This window comes from Prionailurus viverrinus, chromosome C2, assembly GCF_022837055.1.
Source record: "Prionailurus viverrinus isolate Anna chromosome C2, UM_Priviv_1.0, whole genome shotgun sequence".
Classification (NCBI taxonomy): domain Eukaryota; kingdom Metazoa; phylum Chordata; class Mammalia; order Carnivora; family Felidae; genus Prionailurus; species Prionailurus viverrinus.
The window spans coordinates 94,303,967-94,331,941 of NC_062569.1; the positions used below are offsets into that span (position 1 = coordinate 94,303,967).

The following is a 27,975-nucleotide window of genomic DNA, read 5'->3' on the forward strand; positions in this document are numbered from 1 at the left end:
CGCGGGGGGGCGGAGCCTGCGCTCGGGAACCTCCTCTGGGGTGGCGGGGGCGGTCCCCATGGGCCCTCATGCCTCCTCCCCTTCTCCCGGCGGTGCTGGCCGCGGCCGCGTCTAGGGTGAGTGCGCCGGGCCTTGGCTCCGCAGGCGCCCGGGACGCGCAGTCCGGTGCGGAGGGCAGCGGCGGGCTCCTGGTGGGCACCGCCGTGGGGCGCACCGGGGTGGGTACCGCTTTGGGTCTGGGCGCGCGGTGGGGCGGGCGCAGCGCAGCGCGGCGCGGCCTGGCTCGGTGGGGCGGTCCTGCCCGAGTCCGAGCGGTGAGGTCGGCCAGGGGGCCTGCGGAGGCCGAGCCTGGCGGGAGGCACCGGCTCAGGTGCGAGCACCTCTGTGACGCTCCCTCTGCTGCCGGCGGGGAAGCCGGGCCAGATGCTGCCAGGTAGGGAGAGGTTCAGGGGTGGTCTCACGAATCTGGGGTCGTCCCCCAGCACCTCTTTCCCCGCGGGCACATCAACGTGAGAAAGCCCCTTCCTCCTTAGAGCCCTCGCTCCCTGGGTTTCTCCTAGGAAACCGATCAGCTGATCCCAGCCTGCGGCCTGCTGGCGCCGGAGAGTTGTGAGAGTCACCTGGCTTTTAAAGTACTTCAGAGACGCCTGCCCGGAGTGGGCTCTCAGGCCATCCCCCGTCTGTCGATCAGTGTCTGTTGATGGGCTTCCATTAGAAGATAAAGGCTGTCTCTAGTTTGAAAAGAATAGAAAAGTCTAGGAGGATTGGGACTGAGAAAAGGCCTTTGGATTGCTAGCCTTGGAGAGCATTTACAAACAAAGTGGGTGTGCGCTGGGTTGCATAGTGTTCAAGAGTGGGAGAGGGATGGGGACGGTGGCCAGGGCTCAGGAAGCGCTTTGCAGCCCTTTGGTGATCAAAAGGAGGAGCAAGAAGATAGTAATTCGAGGGTTCAGGAGGTGTGTGTGTGTGTGTGTGTGTGTGTGTGTGTTAATTTCTAAATTTTTTTAATTTAAAGGAAGGTAACATGTTAGGGATGCAAGAAAGTCCAGCCATCAGTATTATTCAGGGTCCAGGTTAAGAGACTGAGCTTAAAAAGAGGGGGAGAAGGCTATCCTAGGCCGGAGGGCTGGGCAGGAGTTCTGGAATGTGACTCTAGGGCGAGGAGATAATGCTTGATTGGACCATAGTTTATCTTTTTGGAATTTTATTTTCTGGTTGGCCTTTAACCCCCACGAAATTGCAAAAATGTTCAGGTTCCTGTCATTGTGCATTATTGGGAGAGAGGATCTATGCCTTGATCAGATTAGAAACATCTGTTAGAAATATTGACCTGTTTGACCACATAATCTTGGGGGGGGGCAGTAAAACTAGCTCTGATATTGTGTTTTATGTGCCACATCAAATAAGTGTTTAGTATCTACTTTAAACTGAGCTAATAATAATGGGTGCTTTTTCCAGAGATGCATGCAAATGATCTGAGCACTAATCATTTCTTTGAAGATCTTTTATTCAGAGTGGAAACATCAAAAGCAAGTCAGTGGCGGGTTTGTTCTCTTTTTTAAGTCGTCAAGGGACAGTGGTTTCTCAAACATACCTAAGTTCCTATTGAAAATATGGAATATGGATGCCCTGACCTCACTTAGACCTTTGAAATAAAAATCTCTGGGAGTAGAGCCTAGGGATAGGAATTTCAAACAGAGATCACAGGATTTTCTTGTGGCACTGAGAATTATTGACAGCCTCTGAGTTTTTTCTTTCAGATTTGGGCTTGTTGGGGCCTCTTTAGAACAGATTTCCTTAAAAGTTATGTGAATGCTGCCAAACTTATAGAGCTGAAGGTTACAGTCTTGTGTCTTGTACAACTATCTATCTATTGTGTTACCTATAAATATTAATGTATTTTGAAGGAAATCTATATAGTCATTGTATTAGAAAAAAAATGTTTCTGATCACAAAAACCCCACTTAATTTATTTTTTAAGTTTTTGATGTTTGTTTATTTATTTATTTATTTTGGAGAGAGAGAGAGCATGAATGGGGGAGGGGAAGAGAGAACGGGAGACAGAGAATCTGAAACAGGCTCCAGGCTCCAAGCTGTCAGCACAGAGCCTGATGCAGGGTTCGAACTGTGAGTCATGACCTGAGCCCAAGTTGGACACTTAGCCGACTGAGCCACCTAGGCACCCCACAAAAACCCCATTTTAGAACAATTAGAACATATGGGAAAAAACAATTTCCCAAATCCTATAATTAACAAACAACCACCAGTCATTCTTTCTGACACAAACACACACACACATGTACACATATATGTGTATGTGTAATATATATATATGTATGTATATGTAAAAGACAAATGCACACCATACATTTAGAGAATAACTGGAATTGTATTCTGTGTACATTTTTATATTCTGGTTTTTTTTTTTCCAGTTTGCTATCATGAGCACCTTCGCATGTAGTTAAGTTTTTTAAACACCTTTTTATAAAAGCATATGTTTTGGCATATGGAGTTACCATAATTAATTAAATCAGCTCTATATCGTTAACATTCTAATTCTTTTCAATTTTTGTTTATTTGTATAATGTGGGCTTGAATATTGTGGTCTGCATTTCTGATTATTTCCTTAGAATAAAGTGATGGAGTTAAAAGCTATTCAAATGCATTTTAAAATCTCATTTTCACATATCTTCTCACTACTTTTCCTCACTAGAAGGAAAATTAACATTTGTAAAGGATCTATTGCCTTCTAGGTTCATTCTCTTATTTCAGTGGTTCTCAAATTTTAATAGGTAGAAGAGTCACTTGGGGAACTTGTTAAAAATTCATTTTCCCGGGGGCTGGGTGGCTTAGTCGGTTAATTAAGCAGCTGACTTTGGCTCAGGTCATGATCTCGTGGTCCATGGTTCAAGCCAAGCATTGGGCTCTGTGCTGACAGCTCAGAGCCTGGAGCCTGCTTCATGTTCTGTGTCTCCCACTCTCTCTCTCTGCCCCTCCCCAACCTGTGCATGCGCGCGCTCTCTCTCTCTCTCTGTCTCTCTCTCTCTCTCTCAAAAATAAACATTAAAACAATTTTTGAATTAAAAAAAAATCATTTTCCTGAGTCCCAGGCCCAGCTGTTCTGACCCATTAGCTCTGGAGCAGGGCCCAGCAATCTTCAATTTTAACATTCCCCGCCATATTTGGTAAGAGGCATTCCTGGAACCATGTATTAAACATGCTTTTTAAATAAATAGCAAAACAGACTCAGAAATTTAGGTCATTTGCCGAAAGCCATTCATGCATCTGGTAACAGGATTTGAACTCAGCTCATTGTGACTTCAGAGCCTTTGTTTTTTCCACCACCTTAGGCCTTCTCAAACCTTCTCATTGGTGTGCCCCTAAGGACTGCAGAAAGGGAACTCTGACTGACCCCCCTGCAGGGTTCTCTGGGATACCTGAACTTGACACAGACATACACAATGAATCTCCATTCAAAGCCCCCATCAGAAATTCTTACAGACTCTGTTATGCTGTATAACATTTACTATATAAAACAACATCAGTCCTTTGCTAGTTAAATTTACTGCTTGTTTCCTGATTGTTTTGTGGTGACTCTTACCGTGAAACAGTTATTGCAGGACCATCTGGAAGCTCTTGCCTAGAGTGCGAGACACTGCTCCTGTGTGCTCTGTGAATTCCGGATGGAAGGGATGGTCTAAGCAGCAATTCCTTTCAGAATCAGGTGAGAGAGGCACTGCTTTTGAATACTCAATGGCAGAGGAGCAGAAGGCGGTGGGCATGACCGAGAGGAAGTGCCATTTATTAGAGATGGGGCTCATTACTCTTAGAAGAGTGTTGGTGTTAGTTACCTAAGGGGAGCCAGCATGGGGGTGAGCCTTTTTCAGTTTTTAAAACATTCCCCAAATGGAATTTGAGACCCATTTAATTTTTTCTCTTCTTTATTAATCTTTATTTTTCCTTCTCCTCCTGCCTTCTCATCTGTTTTTAGTAGTAGCCTGGGATTATGGTATGTCCTTATGTATTTCAACTAGTATACTCTAGAAGGTCACTGATTATTTACCAAATTCAGCACCTGCTATGTGTCAGGTCATTTTGAGGTCCAGGAATACAAAAAACAATGGTTCTCTTTGAGAATTAAGTTAACTTAACTGCTGTATATTGACTTGGGTTTTGCTCAGTCTCTGACTTTAAAAATTTTAACTTTTAATTTTCAATTAATTTTAGACTTAGAGAGGAGTTGCAAAAATGGTACAGAGAAATCACTCAACCTCCCCTAATATTAGACCATTACATAACCATGGTTCAATTATCAGTACTATTAACTAGACTACAGATTTTATTTGGATTTCATCAATTTTCCTGCTAATAATTTTTTGTTGTTCCCATAGTCTATCCAGGATCTACATTGCATTTAGTTATTTTTCCTTTGTCTTTTCCATCTGAGATAGTTTCTCAGTTTTTCCTTGTCCTTCATTATCTTGACCCTTTTGGAGAGTACTGGTTATTTTGTGGAGTTCAATATATCACTGATTCATGAGGTTGATAGGTCTTAACACTGATGATACTAAACCTGATCACTTAGGGTGAAATCTATGTTACTCTGCTGTGAAGTTATTGTCTTTCTCTTTGCAACTAATAATTATCTTGGGGGAGATACTTGAGACTATGCAAACTCTGTTTATCCTCAACTTTTCATCCACTAATTTTAATTCTCATTGATGGATCTTGTCTGCAGCAGTTGTTGCAGTGGTGTTTGCCTAGTGATTTTTTTCTACCTCCTGCTTCCTTATTAATTGAGAGTTTCCTATAAGAAAGAGCTGCCCTTTTTCCTCCCATTTGTTTATTTGATCATTTGTATCACTGTGGACTCTTCATTGTATTCTGTGGGTTAACATGCAATGCCATCATCATTTTCTTGCTTAAATGCTTACAATTTTGGAGCTTACAATTAGGGGCTCAGGCTCTGAGTTTAAATGGCTTGTGCTTGTAAGTGGCTGTCATCATTCCTATCCCATCCTTACCCCCAACCCCGGGAATCATTGCTTCTTCAGGGTCTGGGCAGCGATCACTTAGCAGCCAGGTAAGGGAGCTATAAATAGAAGAACGAATACCAGAGGCCCAAAGAAGGTAGGACAACATGTGTGCAGACACTCAGCTCTCAGGAACTCTGCGAGAGCAAAACGAGTAGCATAGTACCAGCCTTTCCCCTGCTGCTGCTCCAGAGAGGCCTATGGGAGTAGGATCATGTGCCTGGGGCCGTGCCCTGAGAGGCTCTGTGCTTAAAGGACGACCTGATGGGTTTGGAAAACAGCTGGGTTTAGAACTCTGACTTGGCACTCTTGGCTGCTGAATGAAGACCACACCCTTTCTTCTGGTGCATAAATGTTTAGTAAATATTTGTGGACTGCACCTAGTATTCTCCCTCCATCCCCTGTGGTGCAGAGATTTGTATGTGTAGAGATTCTCCAAAAATGATACCTAGCATAAATGCTGATTTATCTTTAGTTATAGCTTATCTTCCTTGCCAGATTTTTTCTTTCATTATTATGGAAAAGTTCAAGCATACACAAAAGTAGAGAGGAAAGCAAAATGAACCCTTGGGTACCTATCAGCTAATTCAATACATCTCAATATTTTGCCAATCTTATTTCATCTATTCCTCCATTTTCAGGGGTGGGGCTGGCATATTTTAAAACAAAAGACTTTGGGGTGCCTGGGTGGCGCAGTCGGTTAAGCGTCCGACTTCAGCCAGGTCACGATCTCGCGGTCCGTGAGTTCGAGCCCCGTGTCGGGCTCTGGGCTGATGGCTCAGAGCCTGGAGCCTGTTTCCGATTCTGTGTCTCCCTCTCTCTCTGCCCCTCCCCCGTTCATGCTCTGTCTCTCTCTGTCCCAAAAATAAAATAAAAACGTTGAAAAAAAAATTAAAAAAAAAAAGACTCATTGAAATTTAAGAAAGGATTGAAATAAACTCTAAGTGCAAGGACTATACCTTAATTCCCTTTTCTCCCCTTAGTGCCTAGCACTATGCCTGAAAATAGCCGATGCTCAGAAAAGACTGGTTGAATTGAGAGGGAGGAAAAACCAGTTTTGAAAGCCTCATCATTTTGAACTATAAGACAGACTTCTAGAGTCTTGCCCTAAAATAACTTCTTTCACGTTACCTGAATTTATTGTCTACAGTCATGATTTTCCTGTCTGTTTTTTGATTGAAAAAGGAAACTTTTCAAGGGTAGGTTCAAGGTCTGTCAATTACTTAATGTTATTATAAATAAGTCCAGTCTAATGACAGTTCCCTAAACATTAACCCAGAGTTACCTGCCCTAGAAAGAACTTGCTTTTAAAAATCATGATTTGTTTAAATCATAAAGGTAATATATTACCCATTAAAAGAAAAATAGGGGTGCCTGGGTGGCTCAGTCGGTTGAGCGTCTGACTTTAGCTCAGGTCATGATCTCGCGGTTTGTGAGTTCGAGCCCCAAGTCAGGCTCTGTGCTGACAGCTCAGAGCCTGGAGCCTGCTTCAGATTCTGTGTCTCTCCTTCTCTCTGCTCCTCCCATGCTCACTCTCTGTCTCTCAATAATAAATAAATGTTAAAAAAGATTAAAAGAAAAATAAGTTGCAGAGAAATGGAAAATTATCTGGACTTCATAATGTAATTCCAAATTTAACATTATGTTGCTTGGCACCCTGATAAAATTTGAGCATAAATCACATTGGTAAATAGATTTGATTGATAACTATTACGTTCCTGGGAATGTACCAGGTGTGTTTGGGTGCAACATCTCATTAAATTCTTATAGCAACATTTTAAGATAAGTACATATATATCTTTATGTTTAATAGCTTGATAAAGTTGTTGAGAAGGGTTGCCCTCAGTCACTCAGCTGATAAGCAGGGTGGGCAGGAGATCTCTCTTGAAAGATCTTTGGACCAGTGTTAGAGACCCTTCACACTTCAGATGTTTACTCCCAGGTACCAAGGAGACCTCACACTTGAGCTTCCTTCGTGCTGGCTCCCTGTACAGTTGGTTTGAGGATAGCACTAAGGCTTGGGAAAAAGGGGAAGTGATTATTTTTAACTAGATCGATGTCTTAAGAAATGGAGTTAGCAGTGAAGGGCTAATTATGAAGTAATCATTAAGAATGGTTCCTTGCTTTTGTAATAAATTTCTTATCTTTGGACAAATTCTGTAGGCTGCAGTTGAGCTATGTTAGTCTGCGATTATTCCCAGCTTGCCACTGCTTGGGTAGGTTTTAAATCTCTCTAAACCACTCTTCCTCCCTCTGTAAAAGGAGGGGGTGCTAGACTTGTGTGCTTTCTGCTCCTTTCTGCTTCTAACACTATAGTACCTCTGTGATCAGAAATCTCTTGGCTTGTCAGGGGGCCATCCCTCCATAAGCAGCTTTTAGAAGAGCAGTGTTCTCAGTCTAAATTTTCCAAGATTGAGATGGAAGTGTTGAATCGCTGTATTGTATACCTGAAACTAATATTACACAGTATGTTCACTGGAATTAAAAAAAAAAAAACCAAAACTTTAAAAAACCACTATTGCCAATTCTAGCAGTTAAGCCTCCTATAGTTGAGTCCCCAAAATGTTGTCTGATTGGCCCCAGGAACCTGTAGACTTAACAGATACAGAAAGCCATGCCAACACAGTCCCAAGGAAAGGGACAGGAGGCTGACAGAGAGAGGGGCTGCCAAAGGGAATCCTGCATATTCTAAGGGTTTGTGTTGGGTGCACCCAGGTACCTAGATGAGGAAAGAGATCGAAATGCCTATGTGAAGGGTGTGTCAGAGGTAGGCTTTGGGCCTGGCCTTGCGGGTTCAGACCCCAGCTCCACCACTTACTAATTGTGTGGTCGAGGGCATGTTCCTTAATCTCCCTTCATTTTTCTCCTCTATAAAATGAGACTAGTGATTCTTACCTTGCAAAGTTGAGAGGCAAAGTAAGTTAATACAAATGATTTCACTTCAGCGCGTGCCATAGAGTAGATGCGCAAATCAATCACTCTTATTAGCTGTTATTACTGCCTTCGGCATCATTTCTTATGATGCCTTCACAAGACCCTAAACACAGGCCATAGTGTTTAGTTGCTTCCTGAGTCAAATCTCATTTGTGGCTTGACTCAATCTAATCCTCATTTATAACATTGAATCTAGAGAGAAATGCTTTCTGGGTTGCCTTCAAACTAACCTAGAGCTAAATTTTTGGAATTCTACCCTTTAGTAACTAGGGGACTATCTCAAGAGGTGCTAAGATTGTTTTGTTTTTATTTTTCACATTGAATTACCACCTAGGGATCCCTATGTCTAATTTTAAAAAACAGACAAAATTCAACAACTAAATTTTCACTATAAAAGGGCAGAAGTATATCATACAAAATTCCAAAAATAGAAAAAAGTACCCTTGGCTAATCCCTACTCTTCATGCAGTTCTCGTTAGCTTTTGGCTAATATTTCTCTCTGGAGTTTTATTTCTGTAGTTTGAGTGGTAATCCTACACATGTACAGTTTATTTCTGTTTTTCTTTTATTTAAGATTTGATCATACTTGTTTTCATGTTATTACTTGGCACAGAAAATATTTTGGTCTCCATTTAACTATCCATTTAACTGAGGGCATTTTTGGCTGTGGAGATTATCGCTGCCGTGGCTTTAGCATTTTCTATCCCCTTCTGATAGCACACTTAGAATTTGAGGGCAGATGTGGTTTTGGCAATGCAGAGAACATGTGGGAGGGAGGGATTGCTGGCTGTGTCCTTGGGGGACTTGCCAAGTAGCCTTCATCACCTTAATGTGTTCACATGGTCCAGAGTGGGCCATCAGCTTTGTGGCTTCAGAAACTGGATTTTTGTCAAGAATGGAGAGGATAGTGACCTTTCAGAAGTGAGTTCACACTATTCCACCACATGCTCGTGAAGAATGGCAGTTCCTCAGCTGGCAGTGAGAAATACAGTATGATAGAGTGGTGCTTGGGGCAGCCACCAGTGTGCCCACCTGTTGGCCATCCTTAGAGTCACTTTATGTAAGTAACAGGACAATAACAACAGTGGTGGTCAGCACGTAGTTGGCACTCGCTGTGTGTCAGGCATGGGCTACACTTTATGTATTAATACATTAGGCCGTTCAGTCATACAGTAACCTCTCCAGGGAGGTACTGTTTTTATCCTGATTTTACAGGTAAGGAGACTGAAGTTAGTCAAGTGACTGACTTGAGGTGTCATGTCTGATATGTGGTGGAGCTGTAGTTTCTGCCTAAATCCAAACCACTGATCTTAAACACTGCACTGTAGTTTCACCTGTTCGTCTTACAGATTACTGAGCTCCTGTCTTGGCCTTCTCTTATGTTTCTTGCCCTCACCCTCACCTGTTGGGATGTGCCCTGTGCCAGTGCCTCGTTGTGAATGTAACATTTATAGCTGCAACATCCTGGACTTTAATGCCTGTTGTTGAGGAACGTGTTTTTCTAGCTGTCACAGAGAAGAGCTTTTGTCTTTCTCCTTATTTTCTCTTTGAGTCAAAATACAAGATTTTTACATGTTGCTAACCGTCTTTTAAAGCTGTGCTAGGAAGGGGCCACTAAAGAAAAAATTGGGGAGCTGTATTTTGGGTCGTGCCCGACTCCGTACTGAGGAGGCTTTCACAGCTTCCTCTTTGCCCTCTCCTCCTGTGCGACATCTGGAAATGCCTTTTCCTCTTGGGTGACAGACAGCCTGGGTGGTAACTCCTGGGATGTATAGCTGGTTGGAACCTTCGACCTCTGAAATCCGATTTTCTGATCTCAAACCCCTCATTGGAGAGTTCCCATTCCTGTTAGTCAAGATCCACTGGGAATAGGTTTTCAGTTTGCACTGACGTGAATCATTCAGGATAGGATTTCCATGTGAAACAACATGTCTTTGTGATTGCCTTCCAGAGATTGTTGGAGCGGAATTACTGAACAAAAGCAGGCATTGCATCTTCAGTTGTCACCAAGTTTGTCATCAGATTACAAGAGTTGAACTCGAAGCTTCCCCTGCAGTGAAGTGGAAAGAGACATAATCTTCACGTAATAACAGACATGGGCTTCTTCATAACTTTCCACCTTTCCTACAAGTTCCGGTTACTGTTGCTTTTTCTCTTATGCCTGACAGTGCTTGGGTGGGCCACCAGTAACTACTTTGTGGGTGCTATTCAAGAGATTCCAAAAGCAAAGGATTTCATGGCCAATTTCAACAAGGTCCTAGTCTGGGGGAAGGGAAAAACTCTGACTCAGGAAGCATCCATGAAAGAAGCAGACCTCAACAATTGCCCTTCTGTTTCTCCATACCTCAGTAAGTTTTTTTTTCTTTTTTTCAAGTGCTATGTAAACTTCTTAGTTAAATATCACATTTATAGATACAGAAAAGCATAAAAATCAGAAGTGTACAACTTGGTTAAGTTTCACAAAATGAATATACCTGTGTCATCAGTATGTTAAATTAAGAACTGGAATCCTTCTGGAACCCTGGGAGTTCTCATGCTTCTTTCAGTCATGACCCTTACTTTAAGATTCTAACACCATCCATTAGATTTTTCCTGTTTTTAAGCTTTACATAATTAGAAACACGATGTGTAATCTTTTGTGTCTGGCTTTTGTTGTTCAACAGTATGTTTGTGAGATGTGTCTATATTGCTGATGTATAGTTTTCCATTATACGAGCATACTCAATTTTATTATCAAGCCACAGAAGTCTCACATCCACAGGCATGTATTTCGTTCACAAGTCTGCCAGATGAACTGGGGGGTGCATTGATTTAGGCTGGTGGCTCTGCTCCATATGTCTTACCTTTTCCACCTGAGACCAATGAGCTCGCCTGAGGATGTCCTTCTCCTGGCATCCACAGGACATAAGGGCACAGGTGGAGAAATCCACTCATGTCACATCTGTTAGCATTCCCATGGTCAGAAGTATGCAGTCAAGGGACAGGACTGAGTAGGTTTTTCAATGTCATCTTTAGTGTTTATTTCTTAAATATATTGTATGTTCTGATTCCCCTTTGATGTCTTGCCTTTCAGTTTAAATTAACAGTAAATTGGTTTGGGTGCCTGGGTGGCTCAGTCGGTTAAGCGTCCAACTTCAGTTCAGGTCATGAACTCGTGTTTCGTGGATTCAGGCCTGGCATTGGGCTCTGTGCTGACAGCTCAGAGCCTGGAGCCTAGTTGGGATTCTATGTCTTCCTCTCTTTCTGCCCTGCTTGCACTCTGCCTCTCTCTCTCTCTCAAAAGTAAATAAACATTAAAAAAATAATAATAAAAAATAAATTAATGGTAAATTGGTTCTGTGGAACACATTGATTAGAGAGGAAAAGCTCCACAGCGATATTAGATATAATCCACAAAGATTCTATGAGACCTCTGATTCTCCAGAACATCAAAGCACTTGTAGTTCTCCAGATACTCCTCTGAGCCTTATACTGTTTCCTCTTTCCAGAATGCCTTTCCTCAATCTCTGTCTGCCTGGTGGATTCCTGTTTGTTCATCAAAAATCCAGTTGAGATTCCTTCTGTCTCAGAAAAGTACATACACTGAAGTAGCCCCCTGTGGGGTGGCTTCTTGCTCTTAGATGAACGAAACCTGCAGACTCTCTTTCCTCACTGAATCACAGCCTTGTGCTGTGTTTCTACTGGCATACTGCTTCTCTTTACTCAGTCATGGAACAGCCAAAATATCACTCCTGATTACCTGAGGGAAATTGTTCTGCTCACAAGTTACACAAGTTGAGATAGGAAAATGAGGCATTGAACTACACATCTGACTATACTGTCTCCCTTGTTCAAAATCCTCATAACATATTTAAGCAATTAAAGTTTTCATAAAAATACATGGGCCATGACATAATACTGAGGAAGTACCTGGATTAAGAAGGTGACATAAGTAGTGATGAAGTAACATGGGCCATTAGTGACCCAAGAAGAAACAAAATTGGAGAAGATACCAAGGGAGTGGTAGGGAGACTAATAGTGAATGGAAGCAGGCTCTAGAAGGGTAGGGAACCTGAAAAGTTAAGACAATGAGAAAGTGAGCAAGGGGACTAGCTTATATCAGACTTGTCGCATGGGGCTCTTTCAGGGGCCAAGAATAGAGGCGTGGGTTAACTCACATGGTGGGGCTTGATAACAGGCTACATGGGAAACCATCTCAACAGCCACACCATCATCTTCTGGCTGCTCTACGGCCTGGCAGCTGCTCTGGTAGCTTGCCTTTCACGTCACTCCCTTTCTTACTGTTTGTTTTTAGGGCATTTCTGCCTGCCAACTCCATGCGTCACACCTTCAGGAAAGACTCTTTCCTAGAGGCTGGCTATTGTCTGTAGGTGGCTAGAAGCAGTTATTTGCCCTTGGTGCCGTTGGGCCGAGTCTTTCAGCCACTTCACGGACACTGGAGCCTGGTCTAAGCAGCCGTGGCCAGGACAGCAGTGGTCACATGGAGCAAGGCATGGTGACTTACACATTGGAGGGGACTGTGACTGCTTTGTTCAGGAGAGGACGGCACAACATGCAAGCATCTTGAGATGTTATGGCCTGGCCAGTATATATGGAGTTAAAAAAAAGCGTGGCAGAGTTCTCTATCCAAAGCTCTGCCTCTTCTCTTACCAGTCAGTATTCCCTGTTAATTCAGATTGAGGAGGAGGGTCAGTGTCTTCAGCCTGATCTGTAAAGCCTTGCATGAGGTCGGTTCCCATGGGTGGCACTGGGTTTCATCTAGTTGGCTGTGTCCAGACTCACTGAGCAAATGCTCCACTGGGATGTCTGCTACCACGCACAATGGGAGAATTGTGATGTTGCACATACATGTTACTGCTGGGTTAGGCAGGAGGCTAGTTGCTATTTCCTTTCATGATTTTTACCTTCAGGGAGCTAGGATAGCTCCCAGGAGCTCATGGAAAGAATGGGAAAATGGCCTTGACCATGAGCTTGATTCCATGGAATGCTCTTGAGTTTTAATTTTGAGAAGGAAAAGGGGATCGAGCAAATTTGAAGTTATTCAGTCTAGCCCTGATCTTGGCTCTTGACCATGGTCAGTGGGACAGAATGCATCTCCTCCATACAGATGAATCACAGACCCAGAGTTGGTTACCCCACCACAAGAGAATGCTCTCATATGTTATTTACTTGCTTTTGCAGAAAATACTCTGGGTCACATGACTCTGGTTATAGTTCATGACCAAAAGAGGCTTTAAAGTAATAATAATAAAAGCTGACACTCATGGTCCTCACTGTGTGCTGGGCAATGTTCTAAGGGCTTTAGGTCAGTGCTCATATAATCCTATCAGCCCTTGATGAGACAGCTACCGTTCTTTCCTGTGTCCTGTTTTTATTGTAGGGGGCCAAAACAAGCTCATTTTCAAACCAGATCTCACTCTGGAAGAAGTGGAGGCAAAAAATCCCAAAGTGCACAGAGGCCGGTATCACCCCGAGGAATGTAGGGCTTCCCAGCGGGTCGCCATCCTCATTCCACACCGGAACCGAGAGAAACACCTGCTGTACCTGCTTGAACACCTCCATCCCTTCTTGCAGAGGCAGCAGCTGGACTATGGCATCTACGTCATCCACCAGGTGAGTGTGGGGGGCACACCCAGGCTCTGCCCTCCCAGTCCTCCTCTCTGTGAGGAGAGACCAAGGGACTTGGCCCTCTGGGTATCTTAGGTAAAAAGAGCACCAAACTGTCACCAAAGAAAAGGTCTCCTACCTCATTTATCCATTAAAGGAGTAAAGGAAATTCTTGTCTCAGAGTGTGGAATAATCAGACTAAGTGCTGGGAATTTTACTGCCTCTGATGTGAACTTCTGGAGGAAGTCTGGTTTGTTTTATTTTTGTCTGTGTGAGCCCTTCTGTGTTAGCCAATGACTGCCCAAAGATTTTCTCCTGAGATTTACCTTATATTTCCTCCTGCAGCTGCTATACACTGCACGATGAGATGCTGGAATTTTTCATTATTGAGCATCGCTATTCAGTGGGGATCTAGGCAGGGGATCCTACAGATTACTGGGTTAATAGCCATGGAGTTCTAGGACTGTTTCCTCCTTTCTGACTATAACTTTTATTATATAAAACATTTTATGTTTCATTTTCACTTTCTCGACTCATGTATTAGGCTTCCAGAGGACAATTTAGTAGGTATACAGTAAGTGATAAGTGTAGGTTGCTTTTGAAGAATTTAGCTCTAAGTAGAGTGGCTGATGAAAGATGCCTGTATTTGGTATTAATGTTTATTGAAAAAAAAAAAAGATATCCACTTAAATATCCGTGTCTAGCTCCCCCAAATTGTCCCAGACCATCCAAATAATTTCCCCTCAAATCCTTACAGATGACAAGAATGCAAAATCATTAACTGCATGCTTCATATTCAAAATCATTAACTGCATTTTATAACCAGCAGTATTTGTTTTAGGACAACTTTCGACAAATCAAGATGCAGTTCTCCAATGTATACTTTCTAATAACCAGGGGCCATTTTTTACGATTTGAAACAAAATGTTACTATTGGTTTATACTTATTTTTCTTTTTAACATTGTTAGTCATTCTCCATCCTTACTCAGGACAGCAACCCCCAATGTATAGTATTTTGTGACTAGAAAAAATATGTGTGCTTTGTTATTCTTTTCAGGAAAATACTGTGGTAACTTGAGAATTGCCTGTACTTCTGTTGTGATAAACTGTTTATTAAACTGGAATTTATTCATAAGGAATTTGATCCAAATTGCCATAAAAAATTAATTCCGTAAAATCTTTTTCATACTACATAGCTTTGTTCATATTATTGTTTGAATTGTGTTCTCTTCTTACCCAGTGATGAATCCCTTTCCATGAGGTCACTATGAGGATTACCTTCTGCCATTAAATGTTAATGTTTGTTTATTTTTGAGAGTGAGAGAGACAGAGTGTGAGCAGGGGAGGGGCAGAGAGAAGGAGACAAAGAATCTGAAACGGGCTCCAGGCTCTGAGCGGTCAGCACATAGCCCAACGCGGGGCTCGAACTCACGGACCGTGAGATCATGACCTCAGCTGAAGTTGGACGCTTAACTGACTGAGCCACCCCTCACCCCAATAACTTCTGTTTATAGGTCCAGATTTCTTGTTTTTTTGTTTTTTTTTTTCTGGCAAGCTGTGTCTCTTAGAAGCTTAGTGCAAATTTGTTACATAGGGTAAGATTGGATTAGCTAGAAGTTAAACAGTAAAGCAATGATGGTAATTGGCATGACTACCATGTAAGAAGGTTTATGGTTTTATGTGGAATAAATATATGTTTTTAAAAATTTTTTTGAGTTATTTTTATTTGTATTTTAAAAGTATGACCTTTTAAAAAATTGTGGTGAAATATACATGAAATTTAGTATCTTAACTTTTTTTTTTTTTTTTTTTTTTGGATCAAACCATTTTATTGAGGGGCTTCAAGGCAAGGTTGATGGGCTGGGAGAACAGTGAAATCTGACACCCTGCCAGAATCTCCCCAGGTTCACAGTCACTAAAAGTGCATCTTAACTGTTTCTAAGCATACAGTTCAGTAGTGTGAAGTATATTCACAGTATTGTGTAAGCACTCTCTAGAAATTACTCACCTTGCAAAACTGAAACTCTATACGCATTAAGCAGCAACTGTCCATTTCAAGGCATGTTTATAGCTTTTAGAATGTAAGTGTATATGAAAAAAAAACACAAACACACAAGCAAGTGGTCTTTTATGATCACATCTACTCTGTTAGATCTTCATGTCACAAGTATATTCTTGTGCTTTGGAAAGAATAATTCCAGCTCTTGCCTCCGAACTGAAGAGAGGCATGGTGTGAAACCTTATCTCTGGAGCTTTTCAAGTTTTAATTTCTGTATCTATAGGCTGGAAGTAAAAAGTTTAATCGAGCCAAACTCTTGAATGTGGGCTATCTAGAAGCTCTCAAGGATGAAAACTGGGACTGCTTTATTTTCCACGATGTGGACCTGGTCCCCGAGAACGACTTGAACATTTATAAGTGTGAGGAGCAGCCCAAGCATCTGGTGGTTGGCCGGAACAGCACTGGGTACAGGTAAGCGGTATGGTGGCTCTGCCCAGGGCTTGCGTAGGCGGAGAAACTTGCTCTGTTGTCATCAAAGCTGTGGGGGGCGTAGTGTCCAGACTATTATAGAAAAATAAAGAACAGGAAAAATGGTCCAGGACGTATCACTTAGACTTCAAAACAGGAATTATACCAACCCTGGCAGAGGATGAAAGAGGAAGGGAAAGAACAGGATAGGGAAGGCAATCCAGGCATTGCAAATGAGGGCCAGCCCCACCCACGGCGCCCCCATGGTGCAGCTTTCACAAGCAAGTCCACACTGAGTAGGTGTCCCTGACTTCCCCTTCTAGCAGGCAACAAGAGCATGCCCCTTCGGTCAACGTTTAGGCCTCTGTTGTGAAACTGACTCTTCTTTTCAGACTGTGACATCTTCCCAGGGTTCTGAGAGAGAGTGGGGAAGGGCATATCCACTGAGTAGTCTGTTCAGGGGCAGGACACCCAGGACAAGTTCCTCACTCTCACAACCACTGTGAGAATTGCTTAGACACCATCATTTCTATCTTCGTTTCCATCCCCTCCACCTCTGAGCAGACACATAGCTTCTGTTCAGCCTTACTGACTTTGAACCCAAGCCCTGTGTGACACTTGGGATATAAACAAATGCCTAGAATAAGCCACAATGGGTGAGCACACAAGGTCTTTAAGAAACACTTACGGAAGGGTCTAAAGCTCTTCCCCAGAGAACATGGCACCTTCATCTTGTGCAACAGTGGGAATTTCCCAGCTTCCAAGACGTGGAAGCAAGAGAGAACATGGCGTGGTTTTGGGGGAAAACGCAGGTAGTTCATTTGGGCTGGAAAATGAATGTCTGGGATGGTGGAGGGAGGAGAGGCAAGAGATGAGGGTAGGCAGATTATGCAGGCCTCGTTCAGTCTGCTGAGGAAGTTGGATTTCCTGTGGAAGGGACTGGGGGGCATCTGACACATGGTTAGAGCTGAAGAATGACAGGAGAAAAAGCTCATTGCTGGCCTTTAGTGTATTGAGTGGAGCAAGGCAGAGGGGAGAAGCTGGGAGAGGAGATGCCTGAATTAGGCAGGGATAGTGGGGCCAGAGGGCAGGGGAGGGGTCTGGAAGAGAATCACAGGATTTTTTTCCTTTGAGGAATTATATCCTGATTCTTACCTGGACATTTTGTTTTCTGGTCTCCTAGAGCCACCTCTGCATGGAAGAAAGCAGCTTATTATGTCGGGGTACCTTGGCATTTTCAGAAGCATGTCAACCATATGCGTAAAATTAATAAGCTATCACCATGTATATAACACAGAATACCTGTACTTTGACCCTTTCTTAGGGTCCAATTCTTTCTGAACATCTGTGATAAGACATTATAATCACACAAGATTGTTTTCGTTGTTTATTTCAGAGTGTAGCTACACGGGATTGTTTAAAGACTTTCTGTTGGGATTCTAGATTTCTTTTTTTTAAGCCAGACCTCAAGAATCTGAATTCTTGGGCTTTTCTGCTGGAAATAAATTTTCAGCAAAACTTCAGTGCCACAATCAGATGCTACTTACTCTAAAAACAGCCCTTGTATGAATCTTGATGTTTTGGTTTGTTCTTGTAACTGGCCAGACATTTCTTTTATAACTAGATATCAGAGAGCCTTTGTCGTCTTTGAGTAACTGGCAGGGTTTTCTTAATAGGAATCAGGTGATTGAATGTGTCTTCTCTTCTGATCTGGATGTAAGAAGTTCTGAGCCAAACCCATGGCTTTCTTTCAGAAGCTGAGAGAAGAATCTATCTGTAGATCAGAGTTCTAATATATTTCCCATGTTAATCTTCTGTTCTGATTTAAGTTTTCCTCTGGTCCTGGTTGTTTGTTATTTACATTTTTCTACTTCTTTATATGAATCATGTAAACCGCTCATCTTCTGGGGCCAGAGAGAGGTGAGTGCAAGTAATGTAGGAATTGCTCTTATCTCCGCTTACCTACTTCTTACCTTTGTTACTTTGGGCAAAGCCCCTCTAGTTGCCTGGAGGGCAGGTGGGGTTGAAGGTAGCTAAGTGTCTTCTCCCTGCTGGTCACTACGTTTCACTGAGTCACAGAGCTTAAAACCCCACCCACTTTAGCTTTAGTCATTGTTACCACAGCCCCATGAGGAGAAGTACAAGAAGTTTTTACCCTGTAGAGGGAAGAACTTGAAGTAATTTGCCCTAACTGTCTCAGACTCTGATGAGGCCAGAGATAAATCTTGTTTATCCTACTGACTATGGATCAGTGATGAAGCCCTGGACCAGCCTGTGGGAAATTTTACTGCCAAGAATTCCTTTGGTACCTGCCTGCTTTCTTCAAGGACTCTACTGTTATTTTATGACTATGTTTTCCCTACCGTTGGGCCTTACAGCCCTTTAAAAAAAAAAACTGTTCCAAGGCCAATTTAATATTTAAGCTTTTCCTGGTAAGAAGAAAAACCAAAAGCAAAGATCAATAAACACGTAGACATTAGCCGTCTAAGAAACACCTGGGAAACTAAGAGTTCCTTAAACCTTTCTTACGGTACCTCCCACTGCATCTACACTGCTTTCTGGGTGCTCCCAGACAGCCCTCCTTTGTGTCTCTCTCCACTTTTCCTCATGGAGTTCTGACCACCATTTTCCTACCTATCTGAATCCTCCCAGACCCACCTGCCGGCCCCCTGATGCATGGCATCTCCTTCCTCAGAATGCTGATGAAGTTTGCCTCTTGTGTTAGACTATAAGCTCTTTGAGGGCAGGGCCTACCTGTTACAGCATCTAGCCAGCTGTTTTGCACACAATGGATAGTGGTTATTTAATATATCACTCCCAAATCAGTGATGCTGGTTCTCTTCTGGTGACCCATTGTTGGTGCTTGGCAGGTTGTGCCTGGGCACTGATGCTGCTCAGTGTCCTGATGAAGCTGCTGGTCTCAGGTCCTTAATTCCTTGTCAGAGTCCAGTGGCCATGGCTTCAAGTCACTGCAGTGGGTGTCTTGGCCAGTAACAGCTGCCTTCTGAGCCCTGCATTCCTTTTGTTTACTTTAGGTTGTTGTAATACCATTTTCTAGAATTTTAGGTTGAGGGGTTATAAGTAAATCTATTCCCCTGTGGGTTAAACAGGGCCTCCCCATCTATACTCAGAACATAGAAATAGCTGAATTACAAATTGGCTTTTGGGACTGACTCCACCTGTTAGATAGCAATGCCTATGTGTTTATTGATCTTTACTTTTGTTTGTTTTTTAAAGTTTATTTTTATTTATTTTGAGAGAGAGTGCAAGCAGGGGAGGGAGATAAGAGACAGAGGGAGAGACAGAATCCCTAGCTATCTGCTGATAGCGCAGAGCCCGATGTGGGGCTCTATCTCACAAATGTGAGACCATGACCTGAGCCAAAATCAAGGGTTGGATGCTTAACCTACTGAGTCGCCCAGGTGCCCTGCAAAGCAGAAATATTTAATTGGTCCTGGAATACTTTGAAGTGAAGTTAATTAAAGTTAGAAATTCTCCATATATTCATATCTTTTTATTTAGTAACATCTAAGTTATTAAGCTGCCCTCATTTGCATTTCTGAATTGTTACAGTGTGATATTCAGGGGTTATCTTTATTTCTCAGATATGCTAATTTGTGTGCAAATAATCCATAAGAGTCTGTATGACTGGGAGGTGCTCTCTGACCTCTCAAGGTCCTTCTTGACCTCTTCTCCCTTCCCTTTTTCTTATCGTATCCACATAGCTCCATTCTGTGCTCTCTTATCACCTACTATGTTGTCTTCAGGCCATGTCTCCTACTCCTGCCCCTTCAGCTACTGCCTCTTGACATCTTAGTTCCAAAGCCGTATCTGTAGCCACTCTTCTCTTTTGAACTTGAACCCTATATCCTTTTGCCCACTAGCAAAAGCACTAGGGGTATCTCAAATTCAGCTTATCCAAAACATAATTCACTGTCTTCCTCTTATTGTTCTGTGTACTCTTTTTTTTTTAACTTTTTTTTTTACGTTTCTTTATTTTTGAGAGACAGAGAGACAGAGCATAAGTGGGGGAGGGGCAGAGAAAAAGGGAGACACAGAATCCAAAGCAGGCTCCAGGCTCTGAGCTGTCAGCACAGAGCCCAATGTGGGGCTCGAACCCACACACCGTGAGATCATGACCTGAGCCGAAGTCGGATGCTTAACCGACTGAGCCACCCAGGCGCCCCTCTATTTTTTTTTTTTTTAAAGACTGTATCATCTACCTTGTTACCCAAGCCAGAAACCTCAGGATTGTTGAGGTGCCTTGGCTTCTCCACCACGCAATGAGATGGAGATTTGCATGCACAGAAGTGGAGTTTGTATACAAAGTGTGTGCAGGAGCTGTGTCCTCTCTACCTGACCCCCACCAAAAAAAAAAAAAAAAAAGTAAAAGTAAAAAAACAGTATATTCATTATGGCATTCATTCATGCTGAACCTGGAGGCTGCCTCAGAATCCTTCTTAACCCCGTGTCCTTGGCAGCCATTACTATTCACTGGATTGGCACGTGAGATGAAATCTGTTGTTCACCCTGATGTCGTGCTGCACATTTACAGGTACCTCTGTAGACCTCCACACACAAACATTCACAGTAACAGGTGGATAGCACTTTGCTTAGTGAGCAGACGTGAGCACTTACGTCGACAGGAAAGAAGGGCAGACAGGGAAGGCCAGGAACGTTGGGGGAGGTGGATGTCAAGTAGGGGTGGATGGATGAAAGTGCATGGTCCTCAGACTGTTCCTAGAATGCCAGGCCTGAAATAGAGATTTCTGAAGAGTGTGTGGAGAACAGACGGCCTTGTGCTAATGTTACCTTCTCTCTCCTCTCTTTTGCTCCAGGTTACGTTACAACGGATATTTTGGGGGTGTTACTGCCCTAAGCAGAGAGCAATTTTTCAAGGTGAATGGATTCTCTAACAACTACTGGGGATGGGGAGGCGAAGACGATGACCTCAGACTCAGGTGAACAACAGGGATAGGTCCCCTTCATGGGGCTCTGCTGTCTATCAGTGGTGGCTCTGGAAACCCTCATTTGTGGATAGTTCCTCTAGATGCCAGTCCAGCAGGTCATAAGGCCGTGGAGTCCGGCTCAAAAGGGGGCAGGGGGCAGGGGGCAGGGGGAGGGCAGGATGGCCCAAATTGCCGTTCACCATTGGCAGTTCAGAAATGATGGAGGGTCGTTTGTTTCTGCGGGTGTTTAGAGACCAGAAGTGTTGATGGGGGTTTCTGCGGACTTGGTGGGTATTACTTACAGAGACAGGGTCCAGAACTCTGCAAAACTGCAATTTGAGGAAAGTGGCCAGAGAGCCTATTGTAAGCCTGTAGCTTTTTTTTTTTTTTAATGTTTATTTACTTTTGAGAGAGAGAGAGAGAGAGAGAGACAGACCCTGAGTGGGGGAGGGGCAAAGAGAGAGAGGGAGACACAGAGTCTGCAACAGCTGTCAGCTCAGAGCCTGATGCGGGGCTCGAACTCGGGAACTACAAGATCATGACCTAGGCCAAAGTCTGATGCTTAACCAACTGAGCCACCCAGACACTCCTGTAAGCCTGTGCTTTTGACCAGACACCAGGGAATCCTGGCACAGTTCTCAATTTCCAGAGCAGAGAATGCCAACAGCCTGTGAGGAGTGGCACACCCAGGATCAGACCAAGATTCCCTTTCACCCTTATGCATTAGCCAGCCCCCCACACTGGGAGCAACTGCTGGCCTGACACCCCAGCCAGACTCAGGGCTGCTGGCATTACCCTCAGGCTCTCTTGCACTACTTTCTGCTCTGGGGGCTCAAAGGGAGTATGTCTGGACTCTTCTCTCAGCTCCCCCCTCCCTGCCAAACTTGGGTTTTGTGACCCAATCTTATCCCTAGCTCCCAAGAATAAGTATTCAATAGCCTCAATTGAGGCGAGTATCTTCAGACTTCTAATAATAAGGCTTTGGGGGCTATTGGGAGACCCTCTTTCCTCCTACTGTTGCCTCTTAGAAAGGACATTTCTTTTTTATTTTATTTTTTAATGTTTCGTTATTTTTGAGATAGAGACAGAATGCGAGTGGGTTAGGGGCAGAGAGAGAGGGAGACAGAAGCAGAAGCAGGCTCCAGGCCCTGAGCTGTCAGCACAGAGTCCCGACACGGGGCTCGAACTCATGAGCCGTGAAATCATGACCTGAGCTGAAGTCGGATGCTTAACCGACTGAGCCATCCAGGTGCCCCTATGAAGGACATTTCTTAGCTGGGGTTCTGAAGTAATAGATGTGTGACTGCCAGAACTGCCCCAGTGCTTTAGTGTGAAGGAGCCAGGGCTCCATGTTGGTCTTGCTTCCATGTCTCGGCTGAGAGTCTCTGGAATGTTTCTGGCAGGAGAGAATGGATTTCCCTCACCACAGGCTCCATAGGAATGGTCATAGTGATGGGCATCAGTACTTTAAGGCCCGGCCCATTGGCAGCCTGTGTGGCTGTGGCTTATGAAGTAAACCTGATAGATTTCTGGGCAAGAGTAGCAAGGACTAGAGGTAAACAGTATCCCTCATGTTCCCCAAATCATTTCACTGTCCAGATGGGATGACTAATAGAATCTTGCGTGTATTATGTGACTTCACTATCTTCTTGATCCTCCTCAGCTTCAAGGCAAGGGGGAGACCCCGGTTTTGCTTTCATTTGAGAAGAACATCGTGGTCTCCAGAGTCGTTCTTTTTTTTTCAATGTTTATTTTTTATTTTTGGGACAGAGACAGACAGAGCATGAACGGGGGAGGGGCAGAGAGAGAGGGAGACACAGAATCAGAAACAGGCTCCAGGCTCTGAGCCATCAGCCCAGAGCCTGACGCGGGGCTCGAACTCACGGACCGTGAGATCGTGACCTGGCTGAAGTCGGACACTTAACCGACTGCGCCACCCAGGCGCCCCTCCAGAGTCGTTCTTGACTAATAACTGTGAATAAACCAATGACTTGAACATAAAAGTTTCCTGAGGTGTTTTAGAAAATGACAAACTATAAATTGACACCTCTCCTTTTACCCCAATAATAAATGTTAAATGTGATTCTTTTATATACTTGCCGCCTGAGGCCGGATGTTAAAAGATTGCTTTTTTTAATATCTTAATTTTAATATTCTAATATCCTAATAAGCTCTGTGCGACTGTGTGTGTGTGTACATATATGTAAATTTTTGCAAATGATTCTTCTTAAGTATCTAATGGTAGATGAAGTGGGATAGACTTTTTTTTAAAAAACACTTCTATTATTCTTCTAGGGTTGAGCTTCATAGAATGAAAATAATCCGGCCAATGCCTAATGTGGGTAAATATACAATGATCTTCCACACTAGAGACAGAGGCAATGAGGTGAATATAGAACGGTAAGTCCTGGATTCATATGGCTGGCAGGCTACCTGCTTAGTTTCTTCTGTCAGTGAGGTCTGCTGAATTCAATCAGATGAGCCAGTTTCTTTTGTTCAAAGCTTTTTATTAAGGCAGTTTTCAAACAGACACAAAAGTAGAGGGAGTGGTATATGGAACCCTCATGTGCCCCATTCCTAGCTGCGACAGTTACCAACTCACATCCTCTCTCCCTTCTCCTGCTTTTTCCTCCTCCCCCGCTAGATTATTTAGGAGCAAATCTGATATCACAGCATATCCTGTGTAAATGCTTCAGTATGTATCCTTAAATATAAGAAGTCTTAAAGAAACCGGTATACCTAAAATGAAAACCAGTATACCTAAAATGAAATTAACAGTACTTCTTTAATATCATCAAATATCCACTTAGTGTTTGGATTTCCTTGATCATCTCATAATTTCTTTTCCCTTAACCGTTGGTTTATTCACATCAGAATCTAGACAGAATCCACACATTGCATTTGGACGATCTCTCTGAAATCTCTCAGTCTGTAGATTACCTCTCTACTACCTTTTGTCTGCTGCATTTTATTTGTTGAACAAATCAGGTCATTTGTCTCCTGCAATTTCATACCTTGTGGATTTTGTGACTTGCATCCTGGTGGTATAACTTCATATGTGCCTCTGACCTCTACATTCCCTTGTAAGCTGGGAGTTAGATCTGGAGGCTTGAATAGAGTGCACTACTATTCAGGGTTAGAACACTTCATCAATGATGTCACATCTCTCTTCTTGTATCACAACTGGAAGATATGATGGCTTGTTGGGTCTTTGTGATATTAAGATTGATCTGTGGATTTAGGTGCTATCAGTCCCAACCAGATTCCCCATCAGTCTTTCACCTGATGATTTTATCAGCCATCGGTGCTCATTGAATATATTTATTATTCCATTGGGAATCACAAAATTCTGATATTCTATCATGCCTTCTGCATTTATTAGATAGATTTTTTCTGCAAAGAAGGCCTTGCCTTCATCTGTTTGAGTATGCCAAGGTATGGTTCTTATAGAAAAGGCAGATAAAGGGAAAGAATCAGTGCTGATTTTTCATTTTTCAAAATGATGACTTGATGTTCCCTAGCATCCTTCAGGATGTAGTTAATATTCTTTTCAATGCTCAGTTTATCTCATTGTTGGCAAGTGCAATCTTCTTCAGGCTGACTCCTGAGTCCTTTGACATAACTACACTAGTTTTGAGAGCTCCCTTACCTGTGCTCCTATGTGATGAGCTGTTCTAGGCTTACCATATACTTTTCTTGCCCCAGGAATTAGACCTTTCACCCAGGAACCCGACAGATAAGCCAGTTCTTTATGGGACTGTAGTTGAAGAATCTACAGTTCTTTGTTCTGATATTTTCTTCTACATTTTAAAACAATATTAGGGGTGACTGGGTGGCTTAGTCAGTTAAGCATCTGACTGCAGCTCAGGTCATGATCTCATGGTTTGTGGGTTCGAGCCCCGTGTCGGGCTCTGTGCTGACAGCTCAGAGCCTGGAACCTGCTTCGGATTCTGTGTCTTCCTCTCTCTCTGTCCATCCCTCGCTTACACTCGGTCTCTGTCTCAAAAATAAATAATAAACATTAAAAAAACAGTATTAAAATATTATAGGGCTTTGTTAGAGCTTATACTTTAAAACAATATTAAAAGGCTTTTAGTGGAACTTGGGTGTATTATGCTAAGTGAAATAAGTCAGTCAGAGAAAGACAAATATGATTTCATTCATATATGGAATTTAAGATACAAAACAGATGAACATAAGGGGAGCAAAAATAGTATAAAAACAGAGAGAGACAAACCATAAGAGACTCTTAAAAACAGAGAACAAGGGGCGCCTGGGTGGCGCAGTCGGTTAAGCATCCAACTTCAGCCAGGTCATGATCTCGCGGTCCGTGAGTTCGAGCCCCGCGTCAGGCTCTGGGCTGATGGCTCAGAGCCTGGAGCCTGTTTCCAATTCTGTGTCTCCCTCTCTCTCTGCCCCTCCGCCGTTCATGCTCTGTCTCTCTCTGTCCCAAAAATAAATAAACGTTGAAAAAAAAAAATTTTTTTAAATAAAAAAAAAAACAGAGAACAAGCTGAGGGTTGTTGGCAGGGCGTTGGGTGGGGGGTGGGGTGGGCTAAATGGGTGGTGGGCATTAAGGAGGGCACTTGTTAGGATGAGCACTGGGTGTTGTATATAAGTGATGAATCAATGAATTCTCCTGGAATCATTATTACACTATATGTTAACTACCTTGGATTTAAATTAAAAAAAAATAAAAATTAAAAAAAAGAAGGTTTTTAGCCCATGTGTTAGAATCTGCAACTTTAACAAAACAGCTACTTCTGTTTTCCATGTGTCTTTCTAGTCTTTGTCCATAGAGGTGCATTTTTCTCTTTACATTAAAAAAAAAATTAATTATGGAATAGATGCAAAATAATACTTACAAACTATCTGAAAAGTGTGAAGATTCTTGGTACCATGAACAGTGGTAGTGCCCACCACCCAAATTATATTTGTTACCTGTGACCCACCCCCCCCATACCCATTTCCTTCCCCCAACCCAAGAGGTCACGCTTTCCTGAATTTTTGTGATTATTACTTGTGATAATGATCGTTATTTCTGCTGTTTCTTTGTTGTTGTTGTTGTTGTTGTTGTTGTTGTTGTTGTTTTTGGTGTGTATCCCTGTGAAAAAGATTGTTTAGTTTTATGTATTTTTCAATTTCATACAAGTGAAATCATACTGTATTATTTTTCTCTGACCTTACTTAGCTCATTGTGTTTCTGATCTCTGTCCACATTGATACTGTCACCAAAACGTTTTGCTTTTCACCCCAAAATCCTAGAGACCAATTCAGCTCACCACCTGCTTCACTCCCCACATCCCTGGGCTCCAGCCATGCAATTGCTGCTGCTTCTTGAAGCGCATCCTGCTGCTTTGCATGTCTCTGCATCTTGCATGGGATGATGACCCTGCCTGGTTGTCCTTTCCTGCACCTTTCTCCTAAGCCTCAGTCCTGTCTACTTTCTCCGCGCCCCCTCCCCAGACTCCTTCACGAAGTCAGGTTCTGCTTCATTCATCCTCTTCTACATATATCCTGATTTTGTTTGAGACTCTTAGGAGAGGTGTGTACCCTCCTGCCTACAGACAGCACTATGGGAGGATTCATAGACACCCTGAAGCTTAGCCAAGGACCTGTTAGCAATGGATGGTGCGTATTGCATTGTGTCCATGTTACTTGTGCGTCCTTCTGTCCTGTAGACTGGGTGCATTGACTCTTCCCATCATGGGCCCCTAGGGTCTTAACATGAGGTCTGACACGTGAACACATGGCTATCATTGGTGTCCTGTTACTTTAGATGGGGAAAATTAACTTTTTGCAGCAGGAAATCCAGATGGTACGATAATTGACAAAGATGTTTTTGTCAAATTTGGGGACAGGGCAAAAAGCAATGGAAATATATGTTAAATTCTTGCATTACCATTTACACTGTTCTTTTTATCTTTAGGATGAAGCTCTTACATCAGGTGTCACAAGTCTGGAGAACAGATGGGTTGACTAGTTGTATTTATAAATTACTCTCTGTGGATTATAATCCTTTATATACCAACATCACGGTGGATTTCTGGTCTGGTGCATAATGTGACCTTGGATCTTCTGGTGACATTCGGAAGAACTGAATATTTTATTGCAGTAATTTTGGACTAGACACATTCGGAAGAACTGAATATTTTATTGCAATAATTTTGGGCTAGAGACCAATAATTTTTGGACTAGTAGCACACATTAAGAACTCGTTGCAGCTAATTATTGAGCTGAACTTTTTCTTTTTGTATTTTCTTAGCAGAGCTCCAAGTAATACGGGATGTAAAGCAATTGGAAGAAGACAGCTTTCTTGGTTGTTTTCCCCCTGAGGGTTAAATCTTGTAATACAGATACTCGAAGGACTGAGTATAAAAGGACTATTCAAAGAATACCATGAAGCCTAGCTACTTGAGAACTTGGATTGAAGGATATTTAAGTTTGGGCTAAGAAAGCCCACAGGAAATAGGATTGCTGAATGTCTCAGAGAACCAGAATTGTTCTCGTCTGTGGTAGAAAGGTACGAAGAAGTCTACCTGTTACTCATTTATCCTGCACGCTCCTCTGAAGAGCTGGGCCCCAGGTGGGAAGAAGGCCGCAGAAGAGAGGAGAGAGGTGAAGAATCAAGATGCGGTGAACTTGAGGATGAATGGCTGGGAGGAGGACAGTGATGGAGAAGCAGCCACAGTTGTGCTGGTCACTGCTGCTGCTCCCTGTCCTGGGGGTCACCTGCCCAGACATGTCTTCCCAGGAATAGCCCAGCAGGGAACACATTATCTACTAGTTTTTAAAGTATTTTTGTAAAAATGATTTTGTACGTGTAGGATATGAATTAGCTGTTTACAAATTACATATTAACTCAGAATAGATCGAAAGTACCTCTGTAGTAAAATATGGAAAAGCTTTTGGTGCCTAGTCTTGGTTTGTCACTCTTGTTTGAGGCCTGTAGATGTGTTTATTTCAGTATCCATAATCCTCAGC

At 42.9% G+C, this 27,975-nt stretch overlaps 1 protein-coding gene across 6 annotated transcripts; it reads left to right on the forward strand.

Annotated features, from left to right (window-relative positions):
- The first annotated feature begins 43 nt into the window (after positions 1-43).
- On the forward strand, positions 44-27,898 carry B4GALT4 (beta-1,4-galactosyltransferase 4). 6 transcript variants are annotated; one of them, XM_047875940.1, is made up of 8 exons: positions 97-116; positions 3,612-3,724; positions 9,919-10,315; positions 13,348-13,580; positions 15,858-16,045; positions 20,881-21,003; positions 23,287-23,391; positions 26,921-27,898. In XM_047875940.1, exons 3-8 carry the CDS (start codon positions 10,063-10,065, stop codon positions 27,051-27,053), a joined length of 1,035 nt encoding a protein of 344 aa, XP_047731896.1. In that variant the 5' UTR covers positions 97-116; positions 3,612-3,724; positions 9,919-10,062; the 3' UTR covers positions 27,054-27,898. The 6 variants fall into 6 exon arrangements, with proteins under 6 accessions (XP_047731899.1, XP_047731900.1, XP_047731896.1 ...); XM_047875942.1 differs by lacking the exon at positions 97-116 and adding an exon at positions 200-218; XM_047875938.1 differs by lacking the exon at positions 97-116 and adding an exon at positions 233-433.
- Positions 27,899-27,975: the final 77 nt, after the last annotated feature.

What these genes read in the sequence shown, in the direction of transcription:
- B4GALT4 (XM_047875943.1), top strand. Translation starts at nt 10,063, where the DNA reads ATGGGCTTCTTCATAACTTTCCACCTTTCCTACAAGTTCCGGTTACTG. An exon ending in TTCTGTTTCTCCATACCTCA is followed by an intron (nt 10,316 to 13,347) that starts GTAAGTTTTTTT and finishes TTTTTATTGTAG; the next exon opens with GGGGCCAAAACAAGCTCATT. An exon ending in CGGAACAGCACTGGGTACAG is followed by an intron (nt 16,046 to 20,880) that starts GTAAGCGGTATG and finishes CTTTTGCTCCAG; the next exon opens with GTTACGTTACAACGGATATT.